This window comes from Notamacropus eugenii, chromosome 5 (genome assembly GCF_028372415.1).
Source record: "Notamacropus eugenii isolate mMacEug1 chromosome 5, mMacEug1.pri_v2, whole genome shotgun sequence".
NCBI classification, from domain to species: Eukaryota; Metazoa; Chordata; class Mammalia; order Diprotodontia; family Macropodidae; genus Notamacropus; species Notamacropus eugenii.
Window position 1 is genome coordinate 33,492,767 of NC_092876.1, and position 24,582 is coordinate 33,517,348.

General features: G+C 55.8%; 2 protein-coding genes across 6 annotated transcripts in view; one reads left to right on the forward strand and one right to left on the reverse strand.

Moving 5' to 3' along the window:
• SAMD11 (sterile alpha motif domain containing 11) overlaps positions 1 to 18,375 on the forward strand; it is a 42,678-nt gene extending 24,303 nt beyond the window's left edge. For 3 of the 4 annotated variants that reach the window (XM_072608417.1, XM_072608419.1, XM_072608420.1), the window contains exons 5-15: positions 157 to 267; positions 2,744 to 2,868; positions 10,222 to 10,314; positions 10,779 to 10,937; positions 13,080 to 13,281; positions 14,139 to 14,251; positions 14,517 to 14,595; positions 14,801 to 15,414; positions 15,867 to 15,994; positions 16,746 to 16,856; positions 17,503 to 18,375. In XM_072608417.1, coding sequence (XP_072464518.1) covers positions 157 to 267; positions 2,744 to 2,868; positions 10,222 to 10,314; positions 10,779 to 10,937; positions 13,080 to 13,281; positions 14,139 to 14,251; positions 14,517 to 14,595; positions 14,801 to 15,414; positions 15,867 to 15,994; positions 16,746 to 16,856; positions 17,503 to 17,748 — 1,981 coding nt within the window. In that variant the 3' untranslated portion in view covers positions 17,749 to 18,375. The remainder of the gene's footprint in view (positions 1 to 156; positions 268 to 2,743; positions 2,869 to 10,221; positions 10,315 to 10,778; positions 10,938 to 13,079; positions 13,282 to 14,138; positions 14,252 to 14,516; positions 14,596 to 14,800; positions 15,415 to 15,866; positions 15,995 to 16,745; positions 16,857 to 17,502) is intronic. The other variant, XM_072608418.1, reaches the window with a different exon arrangement.
• NOC2L (NOC2 like nucleolar associated transcriptional repressor) overlaps positions 18,319 to 24,582 on the reverse strand; it is a 42,107-nt gene continuing 35,843 nt past the window's right edge. For both annotated transcript variants that reach the window (XM_072608421.1, XM_072608422.1), the window contains exons 17-19: positions 23,605 to 23,737; positions 18,952 to 19,086; positions 18,319 to 18,549 (exon numbers count right to left, since the gene is read on the reverse strand). In XM_072608421.1, the coding sequence (XP_072464522.1) occupies positions 18,455 to 18,549; positions 18,952 to 19,086; positions 23,605 to 23,737 (363 nt within the window). In that variant the 3' untranslated portion in view covers positions 18,319 to 18,454. The remainder of the gene's footprint in view (positions 18,550 to 18,951; positions 19,087 to 23,604; positions 23,738 to 24,582) is intronic.

A 24,582-nucleotide genomic window follows, 5' to 3' on the forward strand; every position in this document is an offset into this window, starting at 1 on the left:
ATCAGATTTGGGAATTTCTTTCCTTACATTCTCCCATTTGAACCTCCTAAACAGTCCTGGGATTGTAGGCATCACAGGCATCTTAGCCCCATTTTACAGGTGAGAAAACTGAGGCCCAGAGTGTTCCATGATGAATTTCCAAATTGCCTTCCCAAGGAACCCCTTCAAACCCGGGGCTTTTGTGCCTTTCAAGCCCTCTTCCTGCCTTTGGGACTCCAGAAGGGAAGAGACATCCCTGGGTGGAGAACATCTAGACGGAACAGGAAGGTTGGTGGCTGGACGGTTTGCAACTCTGCCCTCTTAGCTCCCCATCTGTTGTCCCTCAGTGCTGAGGCCAGCAATTCTCTGCCTCATCCTGTCTGTCCCTCCATTGATGCGCCTGCCTGATTAAAGAAACTGCTAATCACTCCCAATTAATCCTATAAACTGCTCACAACTCATGCTATTTGCATAATGCTGGGAAGGGCAGCTCAGAGGGGATCAGGCCTTCCCACCTGGGGGGAAGGGGCTGTCAGCCCCAGAGGGTAGGGTGCCTGTGTTGGCCCTGGGGCCTGGGGGTCAAAGAAGCCGGTGAGGTACAAATCTAAAGAAGGAAGGACTTTCACTGGAGGGAAGGGTCAGACCCTTGATGCAGGTAGGGTAGCTGAGAGGGATGACTGTGAAATAAGGGGGTCATGCCTGTCAGAGAGGGTGGAAAGGACTGGCCCCCAGTGTCCCCTGGCTGGTCCTGGGGATCTCTGTGTCCAGGTCCAAGCCCTAGTACTTAGGGAGTAGGAGGGGCAAGTTAGAGTTTCTGATGGAAACTGATCTGATTAGAGGAGCAGAGGCCTAGCTTAGCCCCTGGGGAAGGGGGTGGGGGGCCAGCTGAGTCTGAAGGGATATTTAATGAGGTTAGAATTAGGGTCCCCTGGTCATTCAGTGAACGGAGCAGAGCCAGCATCAGCCCTTGCAGGGTAGGGAGGGGTTTCCTTCCTCAGAGCTGAGGGTCGGGGTTGTCAGGTTGTGGGGGTGGGATTGGGGGGGGGGGGCGCTGTGGATGGGAAGAGGCAGTAGCGGAAACCAGAATGAAAAGGAGGGGTCCTATTGGGGTTTTCAAGTATATCTATGTCCCTCTGTCTGGATGAGGGTGTTAATACGCTGACTGAGGAAAAAGCTGAGAGCCACATTTACCACACACATACGTATTCTCTCTCTCTCTCTCTCTCTCTCTCTCTCTCTCTCTCTCTCCTCCTCCTCTCTCTCTCTCTCTCCCCCTCCCTCCTTCTCTCTCTCGTTCTCTCTGTTTCTGACTCTTTCTCCATCTCTCTCTCTCTCTCTCTCTTTCTCTCTCTCTCTCCCTCTCTCTCTCTCTCTCCCCCTCTCTCTCTCTCTCTTTCTCTCTCTCTCTCTCTCTCCTCCTCTCTCTCTCTCTCTGTCTCTCCCCCTCCCTCCTTCTCTCTCGTTCTCTCTGTTTCTGACTCTTTCTCCATCTCTCTCTCTCTCTCTCTCTTTCTCTCTCTCTCTCTCTCTCTCTCTCCCCCTCCCTCCTTCTCTCTCTCGTTCTCTCTGTTTCTGACTCTTTCTCCATCTCTCTCTCTCTACCCTCAAACCCATTTGGGGTTTCTGTAGGGTCTCCTGTTCTCTCTATCTGTAAATATCCTCTCAGGCTGACTAACTCTGAGGAAATAAAGCAAGGACCAGGAAGGGATTACAAATACCTATTTATTATAAGTAAATAGGCCTGCCTGGCAGTGATTCTTATGCAAGACAATGGTTGGAATAGAGAAGTTAATGAATGACACCTGTCATTTCAGGTGAATGTGCATGCCTGTGTGTGTGTATGTGTGTGATATCTCTGTACACCTCTTTGTTTCTGTGTAAGAGTGTATTTGTCTTTGGACATATCTATGACTTTGAGTGTGTCTTTGTACACTGGTGACTCTGGGTACCTGTAACTGTGGGTCTGTATGTTAATGTTATCTATGTGTTAGTGAGTGTGTAATTTTGTATGTGAGTTGGTCTGTATTTACAGGTGATTGCCTGTCTTGGAGTTTATATAACTGTATTTCTGTGTTGGTGGTTTGGGTGTCTCTGGGAGTATCTGTGTGTGACTGTGTGTGTGTGTCGCTGCAGGCTGGACATGGCATTTTGAATGTTGAGACCCTAGAAATGCCCAGAGAGCTGATTCTGGAAGGGTGTCTGGACCGGGCATTTATTTTCCATCTTGCCAATTGGGGAAATGAGGCCCAGAGGGGTGATTGGCCTGGAGTCCCCTGGCTGGTTGGGGACAGAGCCCTAATTGGAACCCAGGTCTTCTGACATCTAGCCATGCATACATTTGTTCATTGCACTACCATTAACTGAGCACCTACTGTATGCCTGGCCTTGAGGCTGCCTCTAGAGACTTAGGCCTGGCCCACCGAAAGATCTGGGAGTTTTCCAGGATGGAAAGTAAGATCCTAGGAAGCAACATTTTCTTCTTTCTTTTTGTGTCTTCAGGGCCCCAATCCCTTCTGGTCTGCACCTGTGCCTGCTCTCATCCCTATTTTCCTACCTTTTATCAACCCCATCCTCCCACTCCCCCTCCCTTCCAAAAGCCAGGGGAAAGAAAGTCTTCTTCCCATGTCTACACACAGTGTGTCGTGCACACGTGCACACATACACACACACACACATACACACACACACATCCCAGGCTCACACCATTCTGGAACTAGCCAGTGGGCTGATCTCTTCTTACCTGCACCCTCTTTTCCCCACACAGCCGTGACAGTGACCTCTCCACCATCATCTCCAATCTCCACCAGAGCCGCCACCTCGTTATGCCTGAGCGCCAAAGCCGCTGTGAATTCCAGAGAAGCAGCATCGAGATTGGCTTGGGCCCAGCAGGTGAGAGGGCCAACGCCCACAGGATTCAGGGTCTGGGTCAGAGTCATGGAGGTGTAGGGAAGGCATCTACTTTCTGTGCTCCAACCCTGGTGGGGAAGGCTGAGGAGGAGGCCATCCTCTGAGGTTGCCTTTGGGACCCACCATTGCATTCATCCAGGCTACAGGCTTAGCCTTGACCTGCAGGTGCCAGAGACATGTAAGACTGGGGACTCTGAGGGACACACACACACACACACACACACACACACACGCACAGATATACACAAACAGAGAACAGACTAAATTGGCCAGACCAGACTGCTAACACTTACAGATGCATAGAGATATTTGGAGACACAAGAATGCTTGACCACCTGTTCACATAGCGTTACACATGTACCCCCAAACAGATGTTCACTCTTGTATACATGAGTGTACCCCCATATCTCTCTTCAATTAGAGGAGGGAGGAGGCTATCCTTTGAGTGGCCTCAAGTCTCAGGAGCATACCTTCCTCGGAGAAGGGTATAGGGAAGTTTGGGAAATTGAGGAGATAGGGAAGCTCACTGGGGGAGCAGGAGAGGAAGATGAGGGAATTCAGGGGAAATGTGGGTGCTGCTAGCTGGTTCTCTCTGCTTTAACTGCCCTGGGATTGAGAGCATGGAATTTTCTGGGAATGGAAAGTCTGGGGAAGAAGAACCAAGGGGAGAGAAGGAGGATGTCCCCTTTGGGGTCCTAGGGAAGGGTAGAGAAGAGAGTCCCTCGCTTTTGAGGAGCTTGGTAAATGACAGGTGCTCAGACACACAGCAGAGAGCAAGGAGAGATGAACTGGCAGCTCTTTGGAGGGAATTTGAGAGAGGTACAAATGTCTAGGTCATAACTAACTGATTTTGCAGGGCAGAGGAAAGCGGGGGTCAAAGGTAAGTTGGAGACTGGGAGACTGGGTGGGGGGTTCTTCCTTGGAAAGACCTAATGAGTCTGGGGGCTTCCTCAGCATGAGCTATTCTGTCTCTGTTACTTTGATTTCATACCCCATCATAGTCCCTCCCTCTATACTTTAGGACCTGTCTTCCCTACTTGTCTCTGTCAGTTTCTCTATCTCTCTCCATTGATCTCTGCATTTCAGACAGATGCTGTCAGTTTTTCTGTCTATGACTTTTGCTCTGCCTTTGTATCTCTCTCCCCACCTCTTTCTGCCTCTGTCTCTGTAGCTGGGGGAAGCCTCTGTCTTTGGTGCCTGGGGTGGGATGGGGGAGAGAAAAGGGGCGGGGGAAGGGAAGAGCAGTTCTGGGGCTGTGACGGCAGGAGGGAGGCCAAGCAGGCTGCTGATAAAATCTAATTGCCCTATCGATCGGCCAGGGAGCCTGCGTGAGCCGAGGTAATGATCGAGATGTTCTGTGTGCCAGCTGGGGCCCCCCCTCACTCTTCAAGATCTCTTAATCACACACAAGCCAGCCCTGAATCCTCAGTCCTGGGAGAAAGAAGAGGCAGAGTAGGGCCAAGGTGAAGACCTGAAGCAGCCAGGGATGCTGACCAGGGGATTGACTGGAGACACTAACCAGGGGATACTGACCAGGAAACTGACTAGAGATACTAACCAGGGAACTGACCAGGGGATAGTGACCAGGAAACTAACTAGAACACTAACCAGGAAACTGACCAGGATAGACTAGAGATACTAACCAGGGAAGGAAACTGACTAGAGACACTAACCAAAGAACTGACCAGGAAACTGACTAGAGACACTAACCAGGAAACTGACTAGAGACACTGACCAGGAAACTGACTAGAGACGCTGACCAGGGAACTTGACCAAGGAACTGCCTGGGAGATGGTGACTGGGGGACAGTGACCAAGGAACTGATCAGAGGACAGTGGTCATGGGGCAGTAACTTTGGAAGTGACTAGGGGACAGTAACTATGGTGAGAGGAAAATGATTGATAGTAACCAGAGGTCAGTGACCAGGATTCTGATGGGGAGATGCTAACTAGGGGTCATCAACACTGACCTAGGAACATTAATCAGGGACAGAGAGTGGGGAATATTAACCATGATCAGGGACATTGAGATTCTAGTCACCGACTTTAGAGAGAGTCCCAGGGCATGCAGGATGTCAACCCTGGTTGCTGAGTTTAACACATCTCCTGTCAGAGTACATGCTTGTGACTTTGACTTTGCAGAGCCAGGAGGCAATAACCAGGCAACATTTGCTATCCTTCTGTGATGGATACTCTCAGGATCTTAGGATTTAGAGTTGGAGGGGACCTGAGAAGAGAGAATGTCATAACCAGAAGAGAACAGGGGCTTAGAAGGTAGAGAGACGAAGGAGATCAGAGCTGGGAGGGACCTTAGAACCCAAGGTCAGAGAGACTTCAGCACAGGAAATGTTAGAATACAGAGCATAGAATATTAAACCGGGAAAAGACCTTACAAGAGAAACTGTCCAAATGAAGAGCTGTAGTATTTTATATCTTGTCCAGCCCTCCCATTTTACAGAAGATGAGACTGAGGCTAGGCTTGCTTAAAATCCCACCAGGTCGCAAGAAGCAGAGCTGGGATCCAAATCACCCCATCCCCTGCTTCCTGTGGGCCCAAGTCCTGGGGATGAGGTAGCCTTGGGCAAGTAGTAGCTGTGATTTTGCCTTATTAAGGGGGGGGGGGGGGTGGCGCCAGGAGAAGGAGGCCAGCTGGCTCCCAACAGTTATTCCCTAGCTGACCTCTCCACCACAGTCGTTGCCAGCACCAGCCCAGGCAGGGGTGCTCTGCCCCACCTACCTCATGCAGGTGGCCAAACACCTGCCTTCTCTCTTCCTGGCTCCCCTTCCCCAAACAACTAAAGAGCTAAGACAGGCACTTTCCTGAAAAGGGAAGGGATTCAGAAACAATTATTAAGCCTGGGTGTAGCTGGTCTGAAGGGAAAACAGATTGCTCCTTCCACCGCTCCTTGGGCGGTGGCATCACAGCTCTGGGGATTCTCAAGCCCTTCCAGAGCTAACTCCTTTCATAGTGCTCAGTTCCAGGCTGGCTCCTCTGGTTCTGTTCCCTGAGAAAAAGCTCTACCCTCTCTGATCCCCAAAGAATCCAGATCTGAGTGAGTATTGTTCTAGAAGAGGAGAGCACTAGGTCCTCTGACCCTGGCTAGCCTCATCCTTTGTCTCCCCTCTTGCCTTCAAGAAAACTAGGTGTGCTCCCACTGAACCCCAGTCCAAGGTCCCCCCAATCTTCCTTTCTCAGGAGCAGAGATGGCAAAGTATGTGTGAAGGTTAGGAGGGGCAGAGAGGATTGTGGTTCTGAGTCAAGGCAGCAGATTTGCCTATGAGCCAGGTGATTTATAGAAATTCGATCCCTTCTCCACCTTCCCCTTCCCCAGCTGGAGAGTTTAGCTCTGGGAGAGGTGTGTTTGGGTCTGGATAGGTCTCTGTGTTTGTCTATATTTATGTATTGGTGTCCATTGCAGGGGGGAGGGGAGTTTGTGGAGAGGGAGGTCTCCATGGGTGACTTTGATCCTCCTTTATCTTCTGCCTCAGCTTCCCTACCCTAGCCCCTCCAGTTCATCAACCTTCTCCATACCCACACTTGGATGTCTGCCTCAGTTTTCGCAACTGTAAAATGGTGATGATAATAACACCGACTTCACAGGGTTATTATGAGGATCAGATCATATAGTAAGCATTTAATAAAGGCTTCTTTCCTTCCCCTTCCCTCCTTAGAGAGAACTGCTTTTGAGATGGGCTTAAAGAAAAGGCAGGAATTACCATGGGTGATGAAGGGAGAGGGTACAGCCTGGGCAAAAGCCCAGAGGTAAGCAGGAGCCAAACTAGGGGCAACTAGTCTGGTCTTAGCTTTGTGCCTGGTATGTATCGAGTGGTTAATTTCTTAGGCTGTTTGACTGACTAATTAGAGCTCAGAGTAAGGAGGAGGCAACATGATAAAAGACTCTATATGGAAGGAGATCCCAGGCCTTGGAGGGCCTTGAGTGCTAAGCACAGTTACTACTTTACTGTGCACCTCAGCCCTTGTTTCTGGTCTCTGTCTCTTTGGCCATCTGTCACCTTGTCTGTCCTCTCCCTCCACCTGTTTCTTTCTCTTTCTCTGCCTCAGTCAGTCTCTGTGTCTCTGCCACCACCTGTGCCATTCCCTGTCTCTGTCCCAGTATCTGTCTTCAATCTCTGTCTCTGCATGTGCCCCTGACTGTCTTTCCTGTCTGTCTCTGCCTGTATGTCTCTGTCTTACTGTATCATTTCCTGCTTCTCATCTCAAACTCTTTGCTGTCCCCACCTCTGCCTCCCTGTCTCTGATTCTGACTCTCCTTGGGGCTCTCTGTTTCTGATCTCCCTGTCTCTGACACTGACCACATCTTTTTCCTTGTCTCTCACCTTTCGCTGCCCTCTCTAATCTCTCCTTGTTCTGTGTCTGTCTGTGTCTCTGCCTGTATCTCTCTGTGGTCTCCCTGTCTCTCTGACGTTCTCACAGGCTCTCATTCCACCCACTGTGTCTATGTCTCTGCTGGGGTCTAAGTCCTCTCTCTGCTTGGGTCTCTCCCGCCCGTGCGGCTGCCGCCACTGAGAGCCCCCACCCCCACCCCGGGCGCCCCGGGCGGCGGGGCCTGACGGGCGGAGATCGATAAGTTATTAGCACCATTCTGTCAGCCCTAATGCGGAGATTGATCGGGGCGCCCGGCGCTTCCCGGCCTGATAAAGATGACGGATTAAGGGAATAAGAAAAAGGATGGGGGGGGGGGCTGCGAAGCGTCTTCCGCCAGAGAAACCGGAACCGTTAATGACTTTGGGGGGCGAGGAGGGGGGTCCCATTCATTCAGTCCTGCTCCTTACCAGCTGGAAACCACTCAGTGTGAGTTTGAATGCCGTCTGTGGCTGTGTGACCTGGCCCAGACATCGAACCTCTCTGGGCTTCATTTCTCTGGGGATGGGAATCAGATGGTGCCCACGCTGTCCTTGTTGCCTCTGTTGGCATCAGGTGAGGGGCTGGATAGGGGTGAGGGAGAAAAGGGAGAGGCTGCAGGGGGTGGTCCGGGATTTTCAACTATAGTGGGAACTGGGCTAGGGCTAATCAGTAGCACCACGCATTGGACATGTGGTCAAGACATCTGCATTGAATAAAAAACCCACCTCTGATGCTAGCAGTTTAACTATGAGCAAATCACAAAAGCTCTGAGAATCTGTTTCCTTGTGCCAAAAATGAGAGTGATGACTAAAATATATTATGTCTCTGTATCATGATTCCTGAGATGGTAGTGACTGAAGCTGGACTGGGGGCAAGAATCCTTCTCCCTTTTGTTGTTCAGTGGTGTCCAATCCTTCTTGGCCCCACTTGGGGTTGTCTTGGCTGAGATACTGCAGCAGTTTGCCATTTCCTTCTCCAACTCATTAGACAGATGAGGAAACTGAGGCAAACAGGTGAAGTGACTTGCCCAAGGTCACACAGCTACTAAGTGTCAGTAGTCGGAATTTAAACTCAAGAATTCTTCCTGGCTCCAGACAGGGCCATCTATCCACTTTGTCACTTAGCTGCCCCATCCCTCTCCCTAGGGCTAGGTAAAAGTATGGATGACTTGTCTTGGCCCTAGGCGTAGGTCAGATTTCTGGTCTCACTTCAAAGCATTCTACTTAATTTTGTCTGTTTGAGGTCTGATCCCTACTAAAGGTGGAGCTTTTGGGCCCATTTCACTGAGTGAGAGACTGAGGTTCAGAGAGGGGTGTAGTTACTCATTGGGACTCTGGGAAGCTCAGTGCTCATTAATTTAGAAATGAGCTGACTTGAGCCACTTTTGCCTGAGGCAGGGAAGGGGAGGAGGGAGAGCTGAGCCTCCCTGTGTGTACTCTGGGCAGGTTTCCTGAGGGTTCAGGTTGGCGGCTCAGTGCCAGGACTCACAGGTGGATTTGACAATCTAGGACAAAGCAGATGGGGAGGGGGAAGAGGAAAGTCAACCCCACAGTCCTGCTGTGGGGATCCCTGAGCTGGCTGGTATCCTGGGTTCCTGTGGTGCCCATTGGGGCGGGGCCACGTGCAATCGCCAGTCTGTCAATTATAGGCTGGCATTTCCTGGGAACATCTTTAACAAGCTCTTGATAGATGAGGATTTGATGCCCCCATCAAGGAGGATGGTTTCCTCCTTTCTCCAGTCTCTTCACTGTTCCCAAGCCCTGGCACTTGCCCCATCCCTGTCCCCAGCTCTGGACTCTCAGATCCCTCCCTCCCATTCCCTCCCTGGGTCTGTCCATCAGCCCTGTTCCCGCTAGTTACGGGCGGATATTGATTCTGGATCATGGGGGACGCTGTGGTTGTGACGGCCTCAGGCTTGGGCTCCGAGGGGGGGAGCTGCTCTAATGCAGGCTTGGCTCCGGCGTTTCCGGGCGTTTCCGGACACTCTCAGGGGAGAAGATTGAAGGGGAGGGAGGAAAGAGAGGGAGAGACTCAGAAGGGGGAGAGGCAGAGAGAGAAAGAGAAAGAGAGAGAAAGAGAGAGAGAGAGAGAAAGAGAGAGAGAGAATTCAGGAGGAGGAGAAAGGTTCAGAGAGGAAAGAATGAATTGAAAGTGGCGGGGGGAGTAGGTTTAGAGAATGATTCAGTCTTTCTGACGGTGGGAACAGAGATCCAGAGGGGCAGAAAGTCAGAAACAGAGAAAGAAAAGAAAGATGAAATGGGACTGAGAGGAGTCAGTACAAGGTGGAGAGGCAGGACACGAAGACCAGGACAGATGCAGAAAATCAGAAAAGAAGAGATTCTGAAGGAATGAGAAGGGAAAGAATCAAAGGGGAAAATCACGAAATGAGACTGAAAGAAGAAATTTGGAAAGACTGATGAGTCTCTGAGACTGAGAATGGAAGAGATTTCAGGGGAAAAAACGGGAAAGATTGGCGGGGAAAGACTCAAAAAGACTCGGAGAGGGAGTGATTCAGAAATAATAAGGGGGGAGGGAACCTCAGACTCCGAGGAGAGAGGCAAAGACTGAGAGGGAGACAGACTCTGAAGGCGAGAGAGGCAAGAGGGAGGGAGGGTGCAGAGGTCGGCGAGGCTGGCAGGAGGCGTTCTGCCGGGTTTGGCTTAGGACATGAAAGGCGCGTCCTGTCGGAAGCCCAGGGGTCCCCGGGGCGGCTGCACAGACCATGAAACTCAGTACGCGGATTGTTGCGGGGGGGGGGGGGGGGGGGGGGGGCGGAGGCGCCTGTACTGAAGGGCTGTGGTCATTGGGTCTTGCGGGGGCTGGCCTTCTAACTGTCCTACCAACTGTCCAGGGGGGCTGCCCAATCTGACAATCTAACAGTTTTCTCATTCTCGTCCCGTCTCCCCTTCTTCTTCCTCCTTTCTGCCCCTGCCCCGCCTCCCCTCCCCCTTACTACTTTCCCTCACCCAGATGACCTTTTAGGCAAAAGGCGGGGCTGCTCCCCCAGCAGCGGCGGCAGTGACCGCCCCTCGGAGAAGAAACCCAGGAGTGAGTCCCCCAAGGGTAAGGGCTGAGTCTCTGGGGGAGGGGCTGACCCAAAGACGTCATTGTGTGGGGAGGTCCCTCAGGCTGCCCAGTGGGTAGCCCTGCCTGGAGCCTGGGGCTGTTCCTGCCAAGCTGGGAGAGTGGATTTGTCTCCTAGGGAAACCCTGGATTTGCACATATCAGTTCAAGCAAACCTTATAAACATGTGTGCGTGTGAACACATGTACCCACCCACATATGTGTATGAGAATCTGTATGCTGGTGTGTCAGACATGTCTGAAAGGCATCGGGAAGAATTCCTTTATATATAGAATGTAAATGAAACAATCATAAAAACTGTATATGAGAGGGAGGGAGTGTGCATGGTGGACACAGGAACTGTGGGGGCTTTCTCCCACGGATGTCGAGGCCTTTCCACCTTAGACCTCGGCCTCCCCCCTGCCACCCAGCTCACCCTTTTCCCTTTTTCCCCCTTACCCCAGAGCCCTCTCCTTCTCCTCTCCGAGAGGAGCTGGCCCCCCAGATGACCCCGGAGGAACACTACCGAAGGATGATGTCGGCCCTTAGTGAGCCTGGTGCCTTTGAGGAGCAACAGCGAATCTACCAGCTGGCCAGCACCATGGGACTGCCCAGCCACAGTGGTGAGTGCCCCTGACCCTCCTGGCCCCATCCACTCCAGTGTTTTTTCTGAGATGTCCCAGAGTGCTTCAGCCTTTCTGCCTCTCACCCCCTTTCATTCTCTTGACCTCTGTGACAGTCTCTCCCGTATTTGCTTGCCTGCCAGCTACACCCATCTACTTTCCTCATTTCTTGTGCCCCCAAAGTGGCCTGATCTGGGCCAGTCAGCTTTAGTAACCAGCTGGGGTGGGGGGTATGATGAGGTGCCTGTCCCATCACCTGTGTCAATGGCTGATGGAGATAGCAGAGACAGTCTGGGAGGAGTGTGGCCCTGTTCCTCACTGTTGTCCTTTACACTCTTGGTGGCACACACAAACACAGCCTCAGGATCACTGGTGTACAGTCCCTGGGTGTCAGTTATACACAGGGTCAGTGATGTCGGTCATGAATGTTGGCAGTCACATGCAGCCTCCTTCGGGTCAGTGGCAGGCTGGTCCTCCCCAGGGCCCACACGTAGCCTCATGTAGTCTGTCATACGTGAGCCTCAGTGACTTAGGAACAGAACCCACATGCTGTCACTCTGTCACACACAAACACAGCCTCGTGCTCTGACAGAGGCTCACGCAAACGCCTCCCGAGTCAGACAGTCACACAAAAGCTCTAGGGGGAAGGGGCGGATTCAGGTGGTTGCCTAGGGCTGGGGCAGCCGGGTTTTCTAGGCCATTTTACTCTCACTCTCAGAGGGATGGCTGCCTTACAGGCAGGGGGCCGGGAGGAGCGGGGAGCCTGCTTCTGGCCTCCTTGGCCTGAATAATTCACAAAAGCTTAATAATTTAAAACCCTTCTCTTTAATTGCCTCCCCCGCCCCCCTGCTCCCCTCGCACCTTCCCCCGTTCCCTTCCCCCGCTCCAGCAGCGGGGCGGGGGAGGGCCGGGAGCTGTGCAGGAGGGGTGGTGCCGCAGGCGCTGCGGGGTGGGGGGCAGGCGCGGGCGCTGGCACCGCGGCGGTGCCTGGAGCTGGGCTGTCAGTCACGGGCTGCCCCCCCCCCCCCCCCGCCCCCTCCCGGCGGCGCCGTCCCGCTGCAGTCAGGGCCCGACTGTAAATAACTGAGCGCAAAGGGGAGGGAGGCAGGGGGCGGGGGGGAGGGCGGGGGCCGTTCCGGTCACTGGGGATCAATGCGGCTCCGGAGCTGGCGCAGAGCCCGGGGCGAAATCACAGGCCCCCGGGCGGGCAGGCAGGCTGGCGGGCAGGCCGGGCCGGGAGCCGGCTCTTCTCGGGTCATTAATCTGTGAGCAGCCACCGAGGCTGCGGGGAGGGGGCGGGGTCCAGGACCAGGGCCAGGGGTGGGCAGGCCCGGGGGAGGGGGGGAGTTCAGGGGGGGGGTGGCTTCCCAACTTCCCTCATCCCCCAACCTGGGCCAACCCAGCGGCTCCCGGCCTGGCTGGCCACCGAGAGAATGGAGGGTGGCAGGTCTGGGAGTCTGGTCCTTCTGTGGCCCCTCAGTTCCCTTCAGTGTATGTATATGTGCAAGTATGGGGGAAGGGTGTCTCTCTGTTCCTGTTTCCTCCTCCACGAGTCCCTATATGTGTTTATCTAGAGGCAGGCTGTTTCTGGGTGCCCCTCGGGGTCCCCCTGGCTCCCCAGGGCCCAGACTACTGCCTAGGAAGTGTGGGAGTGATTGGGGGTTCCCCATCCTGCTTTCGGGGGTTGGGGTTCTGAATTTTCTTTCTTTCCATTGTGGGTGGGAAGGGCTTTCCTGCCTTCTTGCTCAGGGGAGCCCCAAACCCCCAGGAGTGAAAGGCGGTGGTGGGGCTGTGAGACTTTCTGGTTGAGGGTGGCATCCTGTTTGCCTTGGGCCCCTGTTCTGCTGCTCCCCATCCCCTTCTCCATCTTCCCACTCCAGGCTGCCCTATGGACATTTGGCCCAATCCCCTATGTCCCTTCTGGGTTCTGGCCAGGTCCCGAATGTCCCTTCTCAACATTCTCCAGTTTTACTCAGTGTTCACCCTACCAGTTCTAGTCCTTAAGACACGGGGGGAGGGGCCCATGCCTTGTCTTCTGGTCGATGGGTATGCTTTTTGTGGCCCATGTCAAGTTCCTGGATGGGTGCCCCCCACTCCCTGCGATGGCTACAGATTTCTCATGGAGTCTCCCTCTCTCCCCAGATCTCTTAAGGCTCAGGCAGGAGGTTGCAGCGGCTGCTGCCGTGAGAAGCCCGGGGGCCTTGGAGCCCCATCTCCCCTCGTCCTCCGGCAGTTCTTCGGGAACTGGAGTTGGAGGCGGGGCTGGAGCGGGGGCCGGGCAGCGCCGGAAGCAGGGCCTCCCCCCTCACAGGGAGACAGCTGTCACTGGGCACTTCTCAGATAGGTAAGGGACATAGGCGTGGTCTCTTAGGGGCACGAAGGGGAGCTCCGACTTGAAGCTGGCTCTCGAGGCAGCTCTGGGAGTGCGGCCTCCCGCGAGGTGAAGGCTGAGGGCTGGCACCCGAGGGTGGACAAAGTCTCTGGTTCTGTGGTCGCTGATGGTGGGGACACAGACTCAAAGAGAGAGGCTGCCAAACTACCCGAGGTTGGGCACAGCCGCCTACAAACCCCCAACCTGTCTCTTTGCTTACTTTAAAATGGGGGGAGGCCCCCTCTTGGGGAGAGGATCTCGAAGGAAGACCCCACACACACCTCGTCGCTCCTTACTGCTCGTGTTAGGTGGGGAGGGGGCTGAGCCAAGCTGGTTCCCGCAGCGGGCTGCGGAGCGTGAGGGGTGGGTAGAGGTGAGGGATACCCCGGGTCTCGGGCTGGCCTCGCTGCGCAGCGGGGTAATTACCGCCGCCACAGCCCGGCCCGGCGCCTGCCAAGGTCAGCGCCTCCGCGCCGCCGCCCGAGATTAATTGGCGCCGCCGGGGGCGGGGGCAGGGCCTGATGGAGGCTTTAACGAGCCGCGCATCGACCGCTCCCCCTCCCCCTGCTCGCCCAGCGGCCGAGGCACAATTAGTGCCTGGGCAGGGGGGCCGCGGGGACCCAAGGAGATTCTGGGAAATGGGAGTGAACAAGCCCCCCCCCTTCAGTAGAGAGCAGTCTGAGGACCCCAACCCCCTACAGGCCTCCTCTTGAGCTTCTCAGGAGCATCTGCTTCTCAACCCTCCCCCATCAGTGGGGGGCCTGGACGGAAGGTTGACTGAGCTGGCCCCCTGGGTGCTCCGGCTCAGCCTGATTCTCATCTGCCCGCAGGGACCTGAGCCATCCATCACTGCTCTCGCCCCAGAATGCCCCCCACATCGCCCTGGGCCCCCACCTCAGACCCCCCTTCCTGGGTGTGCCTTCAGCTCTGTGCCAGACCCCAGGTGAGAAGGGGAGGGGGCAGATGTGAGGATGAGATTAACCGTGTGTGTGTGTGTGTGTGTGTGTGTGTGTCTGTGTGTGTGTTGTGCTGATGCATGTCTCTCTAGGTTTAGCTCTGGGAACAGAGGCCCATTTGGGTGTTTCCTCAAAACCCAGGCTGCTGGCTGGTGGTTTGTGGGCATTGGGGGGGGGGGGAAGGGGGGAAGAAGGTGTGTGGGCTGGCCCTAGACTGACCAGCCACATCTGTCTGCCCTCTCCACTGGCCAGGATATGGCTTCCTTCAGCCAGCTCAGGCTGAGATGTTTGCCAGACAACAGGAAATCCTCCGAAAACAGAGCTTGGCCAGGTGAGGGTGACCCCAATATCTCCTTCCCTGCAGTTAAGAAGAGCAGGCAGGTGGGTCTAGCCACTCTGAGGCACCTGGAGAACAGCCTTGCAGATAGCCACCAGCCCCAACTGGGCCTGCCCAGTTCCATTTGGTTTGGGGAGGGGGAGGTTGGTACTCAGCCTGCTGAGGCAGGGATGTCCTGACCCTCCCCCTTCCTCCCCAGGCTGGAGATGTCAGCTGAACTACTCAGGCAGAAGGAGCTGGAGAGCCTGCACAGGCCTAGGCTGCTGACTGGAGACCCACTGGGGCTGCCCCAGGAACACCCAGCTCTCCGAACCCATGAGGGCCCCGACAGCCACTCCCTGCCCCCCTCCTCTCTACATGAGGACCTGCAGCGCAGGCGGAGTGCTATGCTGGTGCTGAGGCATAGCTCAGCACCCCTTTTGGCCCTGCCCCCCCACGGAGCCCCCTGCCCAGGCCCGGGCCCCCCAACTCCTCCCAGAGAGCAGGCCCGGCAGCGCCCTGCTGCCCGAAAAGGGGTTGCAAGACCTGGTGAGGCCAAGGAAGCCAGTGGCCCAGGAGCCCGAGCCCAGGACGGCCCAGAAGAGGACTCCAAGGAGTCGGACAGTGAGGAGGCTGAGGCTCCCCGAGCTGAGGCTGGGGGTGCCAGCCGCACCTGTGATGGCCCCAAGGACGCAGCTGGTGTGCCTGGTGGCGACTCTCCAGGGCGTGGCCTGGGAGGCAGGGCTGAGGGAAAGGGGCCCCTCCTGGGTGCCCCACTGCCCCCTCCTCTGCCTCTAAGCCTCCCCTACACAGTCAGCCCCTACTTTCACACAGGTGTGTTCACCCCTCCTTCCTCTGACTCCAGAGTCAAGCTACTTTCCCATCCTGTCTTTTCCTTGCTGTAGTTGGGTGCACCCAGGGGGGCTGGTGAAAGGGGGAATCTAGTCCCTGTGTAGTCTTCAGTGGGAAGAAACTGCCCCCAAAAGACAACCTCCCCCACGTTGATTGAGGGCCCACAGAAGTTTAGTGCTAAATCCCTGGCATTCTGCCAGGGTGGGGAGAACGGGGAACCTCAGAAACCAAGACCCAGACTGAAGCCCCTAGAGACTGGAGAGCTAGGGAGATGGGGACTGACTGCCCTACCAAAGAGAGATGGGTCAGGGGTCAGAGGTGTGCACTGTCACTGGTGGGGGTTGGCCTGCAAGGTTCTTACTTCTTTGGGGGGAAGCAAGGCAAGCCAGGCCAAAGAGTCTCTAGTGACACCCCCTCTCCTCTTCCTCGTGCAGGCACCATGGGGGGACTGTTCTTGGACAGCGGGGAGGAGACTGTGGGCCCTGAAGATGTCAGCAAGTGGACAGTGGATGACGTGTGCACTTTCGTGGGTGGCCTGGCCGGCTGTGGAGAGTATGCCCCGGTATGGGAGGGGAAGCGGAGGCGGGGGGGGGGAATCATGTCACCATGAATTATGGCCCCCCAACCAGTCAGACACTCAGACAACAGCTATTTCCTCCTGTCCCCAACCCCCTCCCCAACCCTCACAGATGGCCCCCAGACAGCCAACAATGCTCTGCAGTCCATGAGGGGCTGGGCAGGGGCCAAGCGATACTGTCAAACCCTTGGCCTCTGTTCAGGTCTGAGGTGGGATGGGGCCCCACTAGCCCGTGGCCATGGTGTACACTGGCAGACACACCCACATGTGTGTGGGACACAAAACCACAGCCCCCTCCCCACCAGGGCCCAGTGTGGAGCAGGTTTCTCCTCCAGTATCTGGGGGTGGACATGGGGGAAGGACAGTCTGGCCCCTGGGGCTGCACACACCATCCTGGCTTGGCCAGCACACAAAGGGAATTTGTCTTCTGTTGGAGATTGGGGTGGGGGGGGAAGATTTCATTTTCTGCTGGAAGTTGCACTAATTTGCTCTCCTGGCTCCCCTCCCTGACTCCCTTTGGAAACCCCTGGGCTGTCCCAGTGACTAGAGTAAGGATGGTGGAGATGGATGCTTATGAGCATCTGTGACAAGCTTGGAAGGGGGGGGTGCATCCGGTGGCAGCCTACCCTGGAGGCCACTGGCCCAATGAAAGAAGCAGACAAGGAGCATGGGGGAGGGAGGGAAGGAAAGAGGGTGATCTCCCATCAGCTGACTACACCTCCCATGCTGTTCCCAGGTATTCAGAGAACAGGCCATAGATGGGGAGACGTTGCCCCTGCTGACCGAGGAGCATTTGCTAACTAACATGGGGCTGAAGCTGGGGCCTGCCCTGAAGATCCGATCCCATGTGAGTCACCCCCCACATGTGCCTGTGCCCCTAGGGAAGCCAAAACCCAGTGGTCCCCCCATCCCCCGCACATGAACAAGCTAGAATTTTTGAATGCAGGCCCTCTAACTTCAGGCTCTGCTCTTTCTGATTCACTGGAAAGGGGCTGGGGTTGGCTGGAAGCCTAGCTAGACCAAGCCTGTCTGGGCCTCAGGGGCCCCTGAGGAAAGAGGGGTGACAGACCTGGGAAACCCTGGGAAGGAAAAGCTCCATCCCCAAACACTCAGAGGGCTTTTCAGGTTGGGTGGGAGTGTTGCTGAGCACACTGCTTCCTCTGTGCCCAGCTCTGGGGGCATCCGCCTCTGACTAGTGATCAGCTCCCTCCTTGGGGTACACAGAAGGATGTGGTGCCTCCTTAGCCTGGGCCAGCTTCAGCTCCCTCCCTCTCTCTCTCTGCTTTTTCCCTGGGCAGTGATACCCAGTGGCAGTTCCTCAATTGGAGGTCCAAGACAAGGCCTCTGATTTCTCTGAGCAGCAGTCCTTGGCACTGCCTGTCCAGCTCTCCCAGACAGAGCTGGGAGGCTTCCTATGCCAAGGCAGCTGTAGCGATCTTGCTGGCCTAGGTCCCCAGTGTCTGGCCAGTCAGAGCGCTTCTCCTCCCTCACAGGTGGCCAAGCGCGTGGGCAGACTCTTCTACATGGCCAGCTTCCCCGTGGCTCTCCCTCTGCAGGCCTCTGGCCTTCAGGGGACAACAGACAGGGAGTTGCCAGGAGAGCTCCAGCCTGCCTCCCCAGCCAACACTGCATCCCCCTTTGGAAGCAGCTTCTCAGCCAGCAGAGGTTCCCCTAAACAAGAGAACGGTACTCCCTCCCTGCTGGTGGGGTTAGGGGATGTGCCCAAGCCTCCCTCCTAACTCCCCAAGGCTGCTTGGCAAGGGCAGTCCTGGACCACCTCATCCCTGGCCCTTCTAGGATGGCTGGGCACCTGGCCCTGGGCACTGGCCCTGCCTCGCCTAGCTTTGTATCTTTTTGAGGCCAAAAAAAAAAAGAAAAAGGAAAAAAAACCCCAGAAAAGCAGGACTAGCAGCCCAGGAGGAGACGAGAAAAATCCAAAGAATTTCTGGAAGCAGCTCTAAGGGTCTGAAGCAGAGACACAAAAAGCCAAGCCCAGGGAGGCTGGCCGCCTCCACACCCCCAGACTGGACTCGGTTCCTGATTCAGGTGTCTATGCATCTCTAGCAACTTCAAACAATACCAAAGACAGCCCACAGCGATGGCAGAAGTGGGCAGGCCAAGGGTCTGATGCAGAGGGCAGCCACCATCCAGGGGCCAGCTGCATTCGCTGGCCTGCCCAGCAGCCAGGTACAAGGCAGAGGGACTTTGTGCTTGGCCTCCTGGCAGGCCAAGGTACTGATGTGGGCTGGAGGCCTGAGCTCCCCTAAACACTGCACGTGCCACCAACTTTTGTTAAAGACACTTCTCAGTACATGTAAGCTTCTTTATATTGTAAAGAAAAAGCCCAATAAAGCCCCCCCATCTGATGCCTCCTCTGTTCCTTCCTCCTCAGAGGTGGAGGGCTGGGGTCCCAGGACATGCCAGTTGGCAGGGGGAGCTCGGGCCTCAGTCTTCATCGGAAAGCTGCAGCTCCTCTACTACGTCTTCCTCCCCCTGGGCCAATCTCTCCAGCTCAGCCGGGGGCAGCTTCGAGGCTCGGCCTGGGGGAGGAAGAGAGCATAGGCTGGAGGTGCAATTCTGCTTTATCAGGGAGGAACAAGGCAGCCGAGGTTCCTCATCACTAATTAATCATGGTGCTAATTAATTTATTGAGGTCGCTGCTGTTTCCAGATAGCAGGAAAGAAAGGAGCAGCTGGCCAGTGTCTGGGGGGTGGGAGGCCTGCAGCCTTGAGAGGCTCCTGACAAGCAGCCTGCCCCCTAGGGCTCCCCGAAGCACTCTATGCCAGCCTGGTCAGTGGCTGCCTTGGGGCCTGGCCAGGACCAGGGAACTGCATCCAAGCCAAAGCTCTGGTCACAGCTGCTACTGGCCGGACATAGCCCAGAAGACTCCCCTCCGGTTGTGGGTATGGCTTGGTCACCTCCTGGGCTTCTAACATACTCACCCTCAGAGTTACTGCTGCTGTCCTCATCACCCTCCTCTTGGTCCTCACTGTCCCCGCTCAAGGTGGACGACTCATCCAGGCTGTCACCAAAGCCGTCACTGTCTTTACTCTGGGCTTTCTTGGAGCCAGCCCTTCCTGTAATTCAGACACAGAACTCACTGGGGTCAGCTATGGGGTCAGTCAGGCCTCAAGAGCCTTCCCCTGGCTGGCCCCTCCCCAAATCTATCAGCACCAGGGCCACTGGGGAGAGTTCATTAGAGAGCCGGCCACAGGGGCCCAACGAAGGCAGCTGGCGCAGTGACGGCCCTTCTCTGGTTCTCCCTTAATCGCGCCCCGCTCCTGCCCAGAGTCATTAATAATCTCCGACAGGCTTGTCTCCCTGCCTGAGACCTGTCAGGGGGTAAATGAGAGAAATTCATGTGTTTCCTTCCCCATCACCACACACAGATCCATCAGAGCTGGAAGCAGCCAGATCCTCCCCCCACCCCTCACTACCCACAGCCCCCTACCCCAGTCCAGCCCACATGTTGACTAGTCACACCCAAGCCATGCTTTATAGGGCCTTAGTCTTGGCGCTCCCCCTTAACGCCCCCCCCCCCCAACAAAAGAGCAGAGTGGACCTAGTTAACAGCCCGGGTCAGGGACAGGCCCACAAAAGCCAACTCAAGCCCCTACTGTGACCCACCACACTCATCAGACCCAGTGACCCCTGTCCCCAACACAGATGGCCAAAGGTCAGAGGTCTTGGGGGCAAGTGCTCCAGAGGGAAGGGATGAGGGCACCAAGCCCAAGGCTCATCTCCTCAGCCTCCCTGGATGGAAATGAGATTAAGGGACTACTTGTGTGGCCCTGGACAAGTGCCCTCAGTTTCCTCATCCATAAAATGAGGGGAACAGACCAGCTTTCTCCTCCCTTCAGACTTCTGCACCCTGAGCAAGGGCCGGACTCCTAGCTCCCCAGGCAGGGGGGATAAAAGGGCTGAGTGGGAAGGTGGAGCTATCACGTGTGGGATCTCAGCAACTAGAACAGAGCTCCCCACCCCTCCCCCTCTCCCAGCAGCAGGGACAGGTAGGGGATAAGGGTGTGGTACCAGGCTGGCCTGCTCTCCAGGTCCCACCCACCACCTCTCATTGCCCAAGCCTCCCCAAACTCCCCAGTGACTGGCACCTTAGGAGCCCAGTGGCCTTCCCAAATTTCACCAGTGGGCAATTAGCTGGGGGTTGGAGCTGGAGGTAAAAGGAGAACCCCGACCTTGGAGTCCTTCCCAATCCCCAGAAATCATGGGCTGGAGATCTGAAAGCCAGGCCCCATCCCCCTTGTCCTGACCCCATCCTGGAGCCCTGGGTTAAATGATCACGAGGAAGGCCTCCCTTCCTGAAAATATGTGCAGTGCAGTGTCCTCCTACCTTCCACATCCAGGGGTCTGGAAGGAGCAGTGGGGAGACACCCAAGTGTGCTAGCACTTTACAGATGGGAGTGCACTGGGACATCACCACAATCCCAGGAGGCAGAGGGGAAATGACTTAGCCAGGGTCACAAAGTGTCTGAGGCAGATCTCCCTGACTTAAGCCTGCTGGCCCCACTTAGTATCAGCTCCCAAGTGGTATATTACCAAGTGTGGTCTCATAGATGGGTGGGGGGGGGGGGGACAGTCTGACCTGCGCCACCTCTCAGGGGCTCACCTAGGACCTTGCCAAGGAGCTCAGAATGACCCACTCCCCTCTTTCTCCTGTCCGTGGCTGCCCCTGCAGGAATGCTGCTTGCTCAGGGGCCCCAGCCCAGAGAGCTCCCCAGTGCAGCCTGGGCTGTGAAAGGGGGAGCAGGCAGGTCTACACTGCCTCTGGATAGTCAAGGGTGAATTCCTCTGTCCCCTTTACACAGATCAGAGCCTAAGCTGTCTCATGAAGGAGAGGTCAAGGAAGTGGCAGCTACAGCCCCCAGAGGGGATGGCAGCCACAGCCTCCTGGCCTGGTGTGCTAGGAGGAGGACCTCACTCTGCCCCAGACACAGCCATACCCTGAGAAGGGGGCAGTCTGACAAGGGAGGAAACCGAGGCACCAGCTTCTGTGCACTCTGCCTGAGACCACGGATGGGGGAGGAGAGCCAACAGCAGGAGATGTGCCAGGCAGCCAGGAGCTTGCCCTACTGTATCCCTAAATGCCTCCAGCTGGTACCCACTCCCTCAGAACCCTCCAAGAGCCCTGGGCTGAGCCAGCAACAGAGGAGCCCAAAACAAGTAGGGCTGGTGGTGGCACGAGGCCAAGGAAGGGGCAGAGCCGGACTCGGGGCCTCCTCTGGGTGTCTTCTGCCCACCCTACACAGGCATCATGCCAACCCCTCTGCTGGCAGCAGTCCATCCTCAGTTTTGCTGGCCTCTTAGCCCCTCCTTTTCTGCAGGGCAGGGCCCGGATGGTCCCACACAGGCTCCCAGGCCTGGAGGGCTCTCCCTCCTCACCTCTGTCCCTGGCCTTTCCCCAGCCCCCTCAGGAAGCTCTCCACGCCCCTAGCCCGTCTGTTTATCCCATCCACAGCTGTTCTGTGCACAGCTCTTTGCCTGGATCATCCCCCTTAGACTGGGTACTCCTTGCTGGCAGGATCTGTCTCTTGTCTTTGTATCCCCAGGGCTCCAATAACGCAGTGCCTGGCACACAGTAGGCACTTAATATATGTGAAGGTTTGGATCACCTATGCTCCCATCCCTCCAGACTACAAGGGTGAGGATGTGCAAAGCTTCTCTCAGACATCATCTGTACCCAAAGTCTAGCACAGGTAAACTGAGGCAGACACCCCCAAAACATCTGAGACTGTCTCTCCCCTGTGGCCTCAGACAGAGGCCAAGGCAGGGCTCGGGGCTGTGCCAGGCTGACCCTTGTGTCCTGCTCGCCCGATGGCAGACGAACACAAGTGTGGTTCAGTACAGAATGTGTGAGGACAGCCCGGATCTCCACTGTGCTCCGTCCTGCCTGTGGGTCCCACGGTGGGCCTCTGTCCTGCACAGCTGAGGTCACTGATCTTGTGACCAGCCCTTGGGCTGCAGGGGGTGTCACACCCACCCTCTCCCATCCTGGAAAACCCATCTTAAGATAGACTTAAGGATGGCCCAAAGCTGGCAACACACACTCAAAAAGCGACAAAAGCCCAGAGCTAGAGTGGGTGTCAGATGTGTGGGGCCTGCCTCAAACACACTGAGAAGCCACAGGGCCCTGGACAAGTCATTTGGACAATCTGAGTCTCAGTTTCTCCATACATAAAATGAGAGGATAGGGCAAACATCAAGCTCCTGATCACCTCAGGAGGAAGAAAGGATCCACACCTGAATATGGCAAATACGGAAATAACTTCAAAGCCTAGGGGGCATCTCTCAGCCACACTCTCAGGCTAGGCTGGCAAAGACCCTGATGGGCTGAGGAGCCCCAAACCCACTACCTGGAAAGCTATGGGTCACTATGGCTGGCATCACGAGAGATGCCATCCACACGAATGGGCATCCACCTATGCCTAAGACGGTCTGAAATTCCCCCAGGCTGTACTGTGGCTTGAGCCAGGCCTGTGGGGCTTCCCTCCCCTCATCTCACTCCATGAGGAGCCCCTCACTTCCCCTCCACACTCTAGGGGAGGCCCAGGCCACTCTCGGATGGCTCAAAGTGAGGAAAGTCCCCTTGGTCAGCCTCCACCTGCCTCTCTGCCCCTCCCCACCACCAGTCTGGGGTAAGCCCTAGGGAACCAAGCACTGAAGGCAGCCTGATCCCCCCTCATAGGACCACGGTACCCACAAATGGGCACCGGCCTCCGTAAGAGTCTACTGAGAGCAGAGCACAGGGAAAGCATCCACTGCCTCCGAACCCACTGGCTGCTGCTGCTTTGGCTCAGCTGGGCTTGCAGCTTCTCAGACCTTCAGAACTGGATCAGCTGCTACCCAACTGTGCCTCCCTCCTTCTTCATTTGTATTTGAAAAAGTGCCCATGACCTGGAAATGTTCCTGACCTAGCTGAAGGACTAAGGGGCTAGAGGGAAGAGGGGGTGGATGGTCCAACTCAGAAGCATGGCCACTAAAGAAGAGGAAGAGGAAGAGGAGGGGGAGGGGGAGGGGAAGGGGGAGGGATAGGGCAGGGGATAAGAGGAAGGGGAAGGGGATAAGAGGAAGAAGAGGAGGAGGGGCAGGGAAGGGAAAGGGGGAAGAGAGGGAGAAGGAGAGGAAAGGGAGGAGGAGGAGAGGAAGGTGAGGAGAGGAGAAGAGGAGGAAGAGGTATCCTGGGTCAAGAAAGTGTTTGCTCCCTGGAAGGGCTGGTGGTTCAGGGCCCTCTGGGCTCATCTGATCTCCCACCATCTCCACCCACCAAGTGGCCACCCAGCCCTGACCATTTGGGGACACTCTTATGCTCCAGATCAAGCCTTAGTCAGCCTGACCCTGGTGGGACAGAGCAGACAAGCCCCAAACTCCTCTTGTGGGAGAACAGTACCTCCCCCTCAGCAGACTGCTCTGTGGAGTAGGGAATTCCCAGCGTGAAGATTCCCTTCAGTGGCGCAGACCCAGTCTGATCAAGGTCAGGAAGCCTGTCCCTCAGCATCAGAGGCATCCTCGAACCCAGGCCTCCAAGGTCCTGAAGCTAGCCCTCTCCCCAGCTTATCCAGGGCTCTGACCCTGTTACCTACCTTTCACTAGGACTTCACTCTCCTCATCGGAGTCTGTGTCCAGGTCAAAGAGGTCCTTGAATTCTTTCCTGTCCTCCTCTTCTCTGTCTGCCGGTTTCCGTCGGTTGATCTCAGGGAAGTTCAGCTCCTCCAGCTGGAGGAAAGACGAAGACCAGCCAGGGCCGGCCAGGGAGAGCCTGTCGGACCCCAGCTGCAGGGAGGGCGGGCAGGGTGGCCGGGATCTCCACCCTCTGGCCCACCAGGCCATCAATCTCCTTCTGAGGTTTAATTACCCATATCATGACCCTAACAGGCAGCTATAAACCACCGTTGGGCCCTCTAGCTACGGACACCCCTGCGCTGACCCCCGGCCCAATGGGCAAGATGGCATGAGGCGTGGCCACTTGGGGACAACTTTAATACATTTTTAATTCAATGGTCCCAAGAGACCTCCTCCCTGCTTTTACCCCAGGAGATAGATTAAAAATCAAATCAAAATTGGCATCTCCTACCAAGCTCCATGCTCTGGGGGGGGGGGGGGGTCCCTATAGCAAGCCCCCTCCAGACTGTCTGGCCCTGCCCACAGACAGGACCCTGGCATCCTGCCCCCAGCCCCAGACTGTGAGGAACAGAACGTTCCCTCCGAGACCCCCCCGACAGGCCCCAGTGGCAAAACATCCTGGATGTTGACTCAGCATGAGTGCCCCTAACAGAGTGTGTGTGCGTGTTATACATCCATATGCCCCTAACAGTGTGTGTGTATACATGCGTGTGTTATACATCTATATCCCTCAACAGTCTGCAGAGTGTGTGTATGTGTGGTGTTCGTACTGCGTGTTGTGTCTGCATGTACTGTGTCCTGTTTACAGGTACCAAGCGCACCCACATCTTATGTGTGTACATGTTGGATTTGTGGTATGCTTCTGTGCTTACATGTGTGTAGTAAGTGTGTGGTGTGTTTGTACATGTGGTGTATGTATTGTGTGAGTCTGTGTTTGT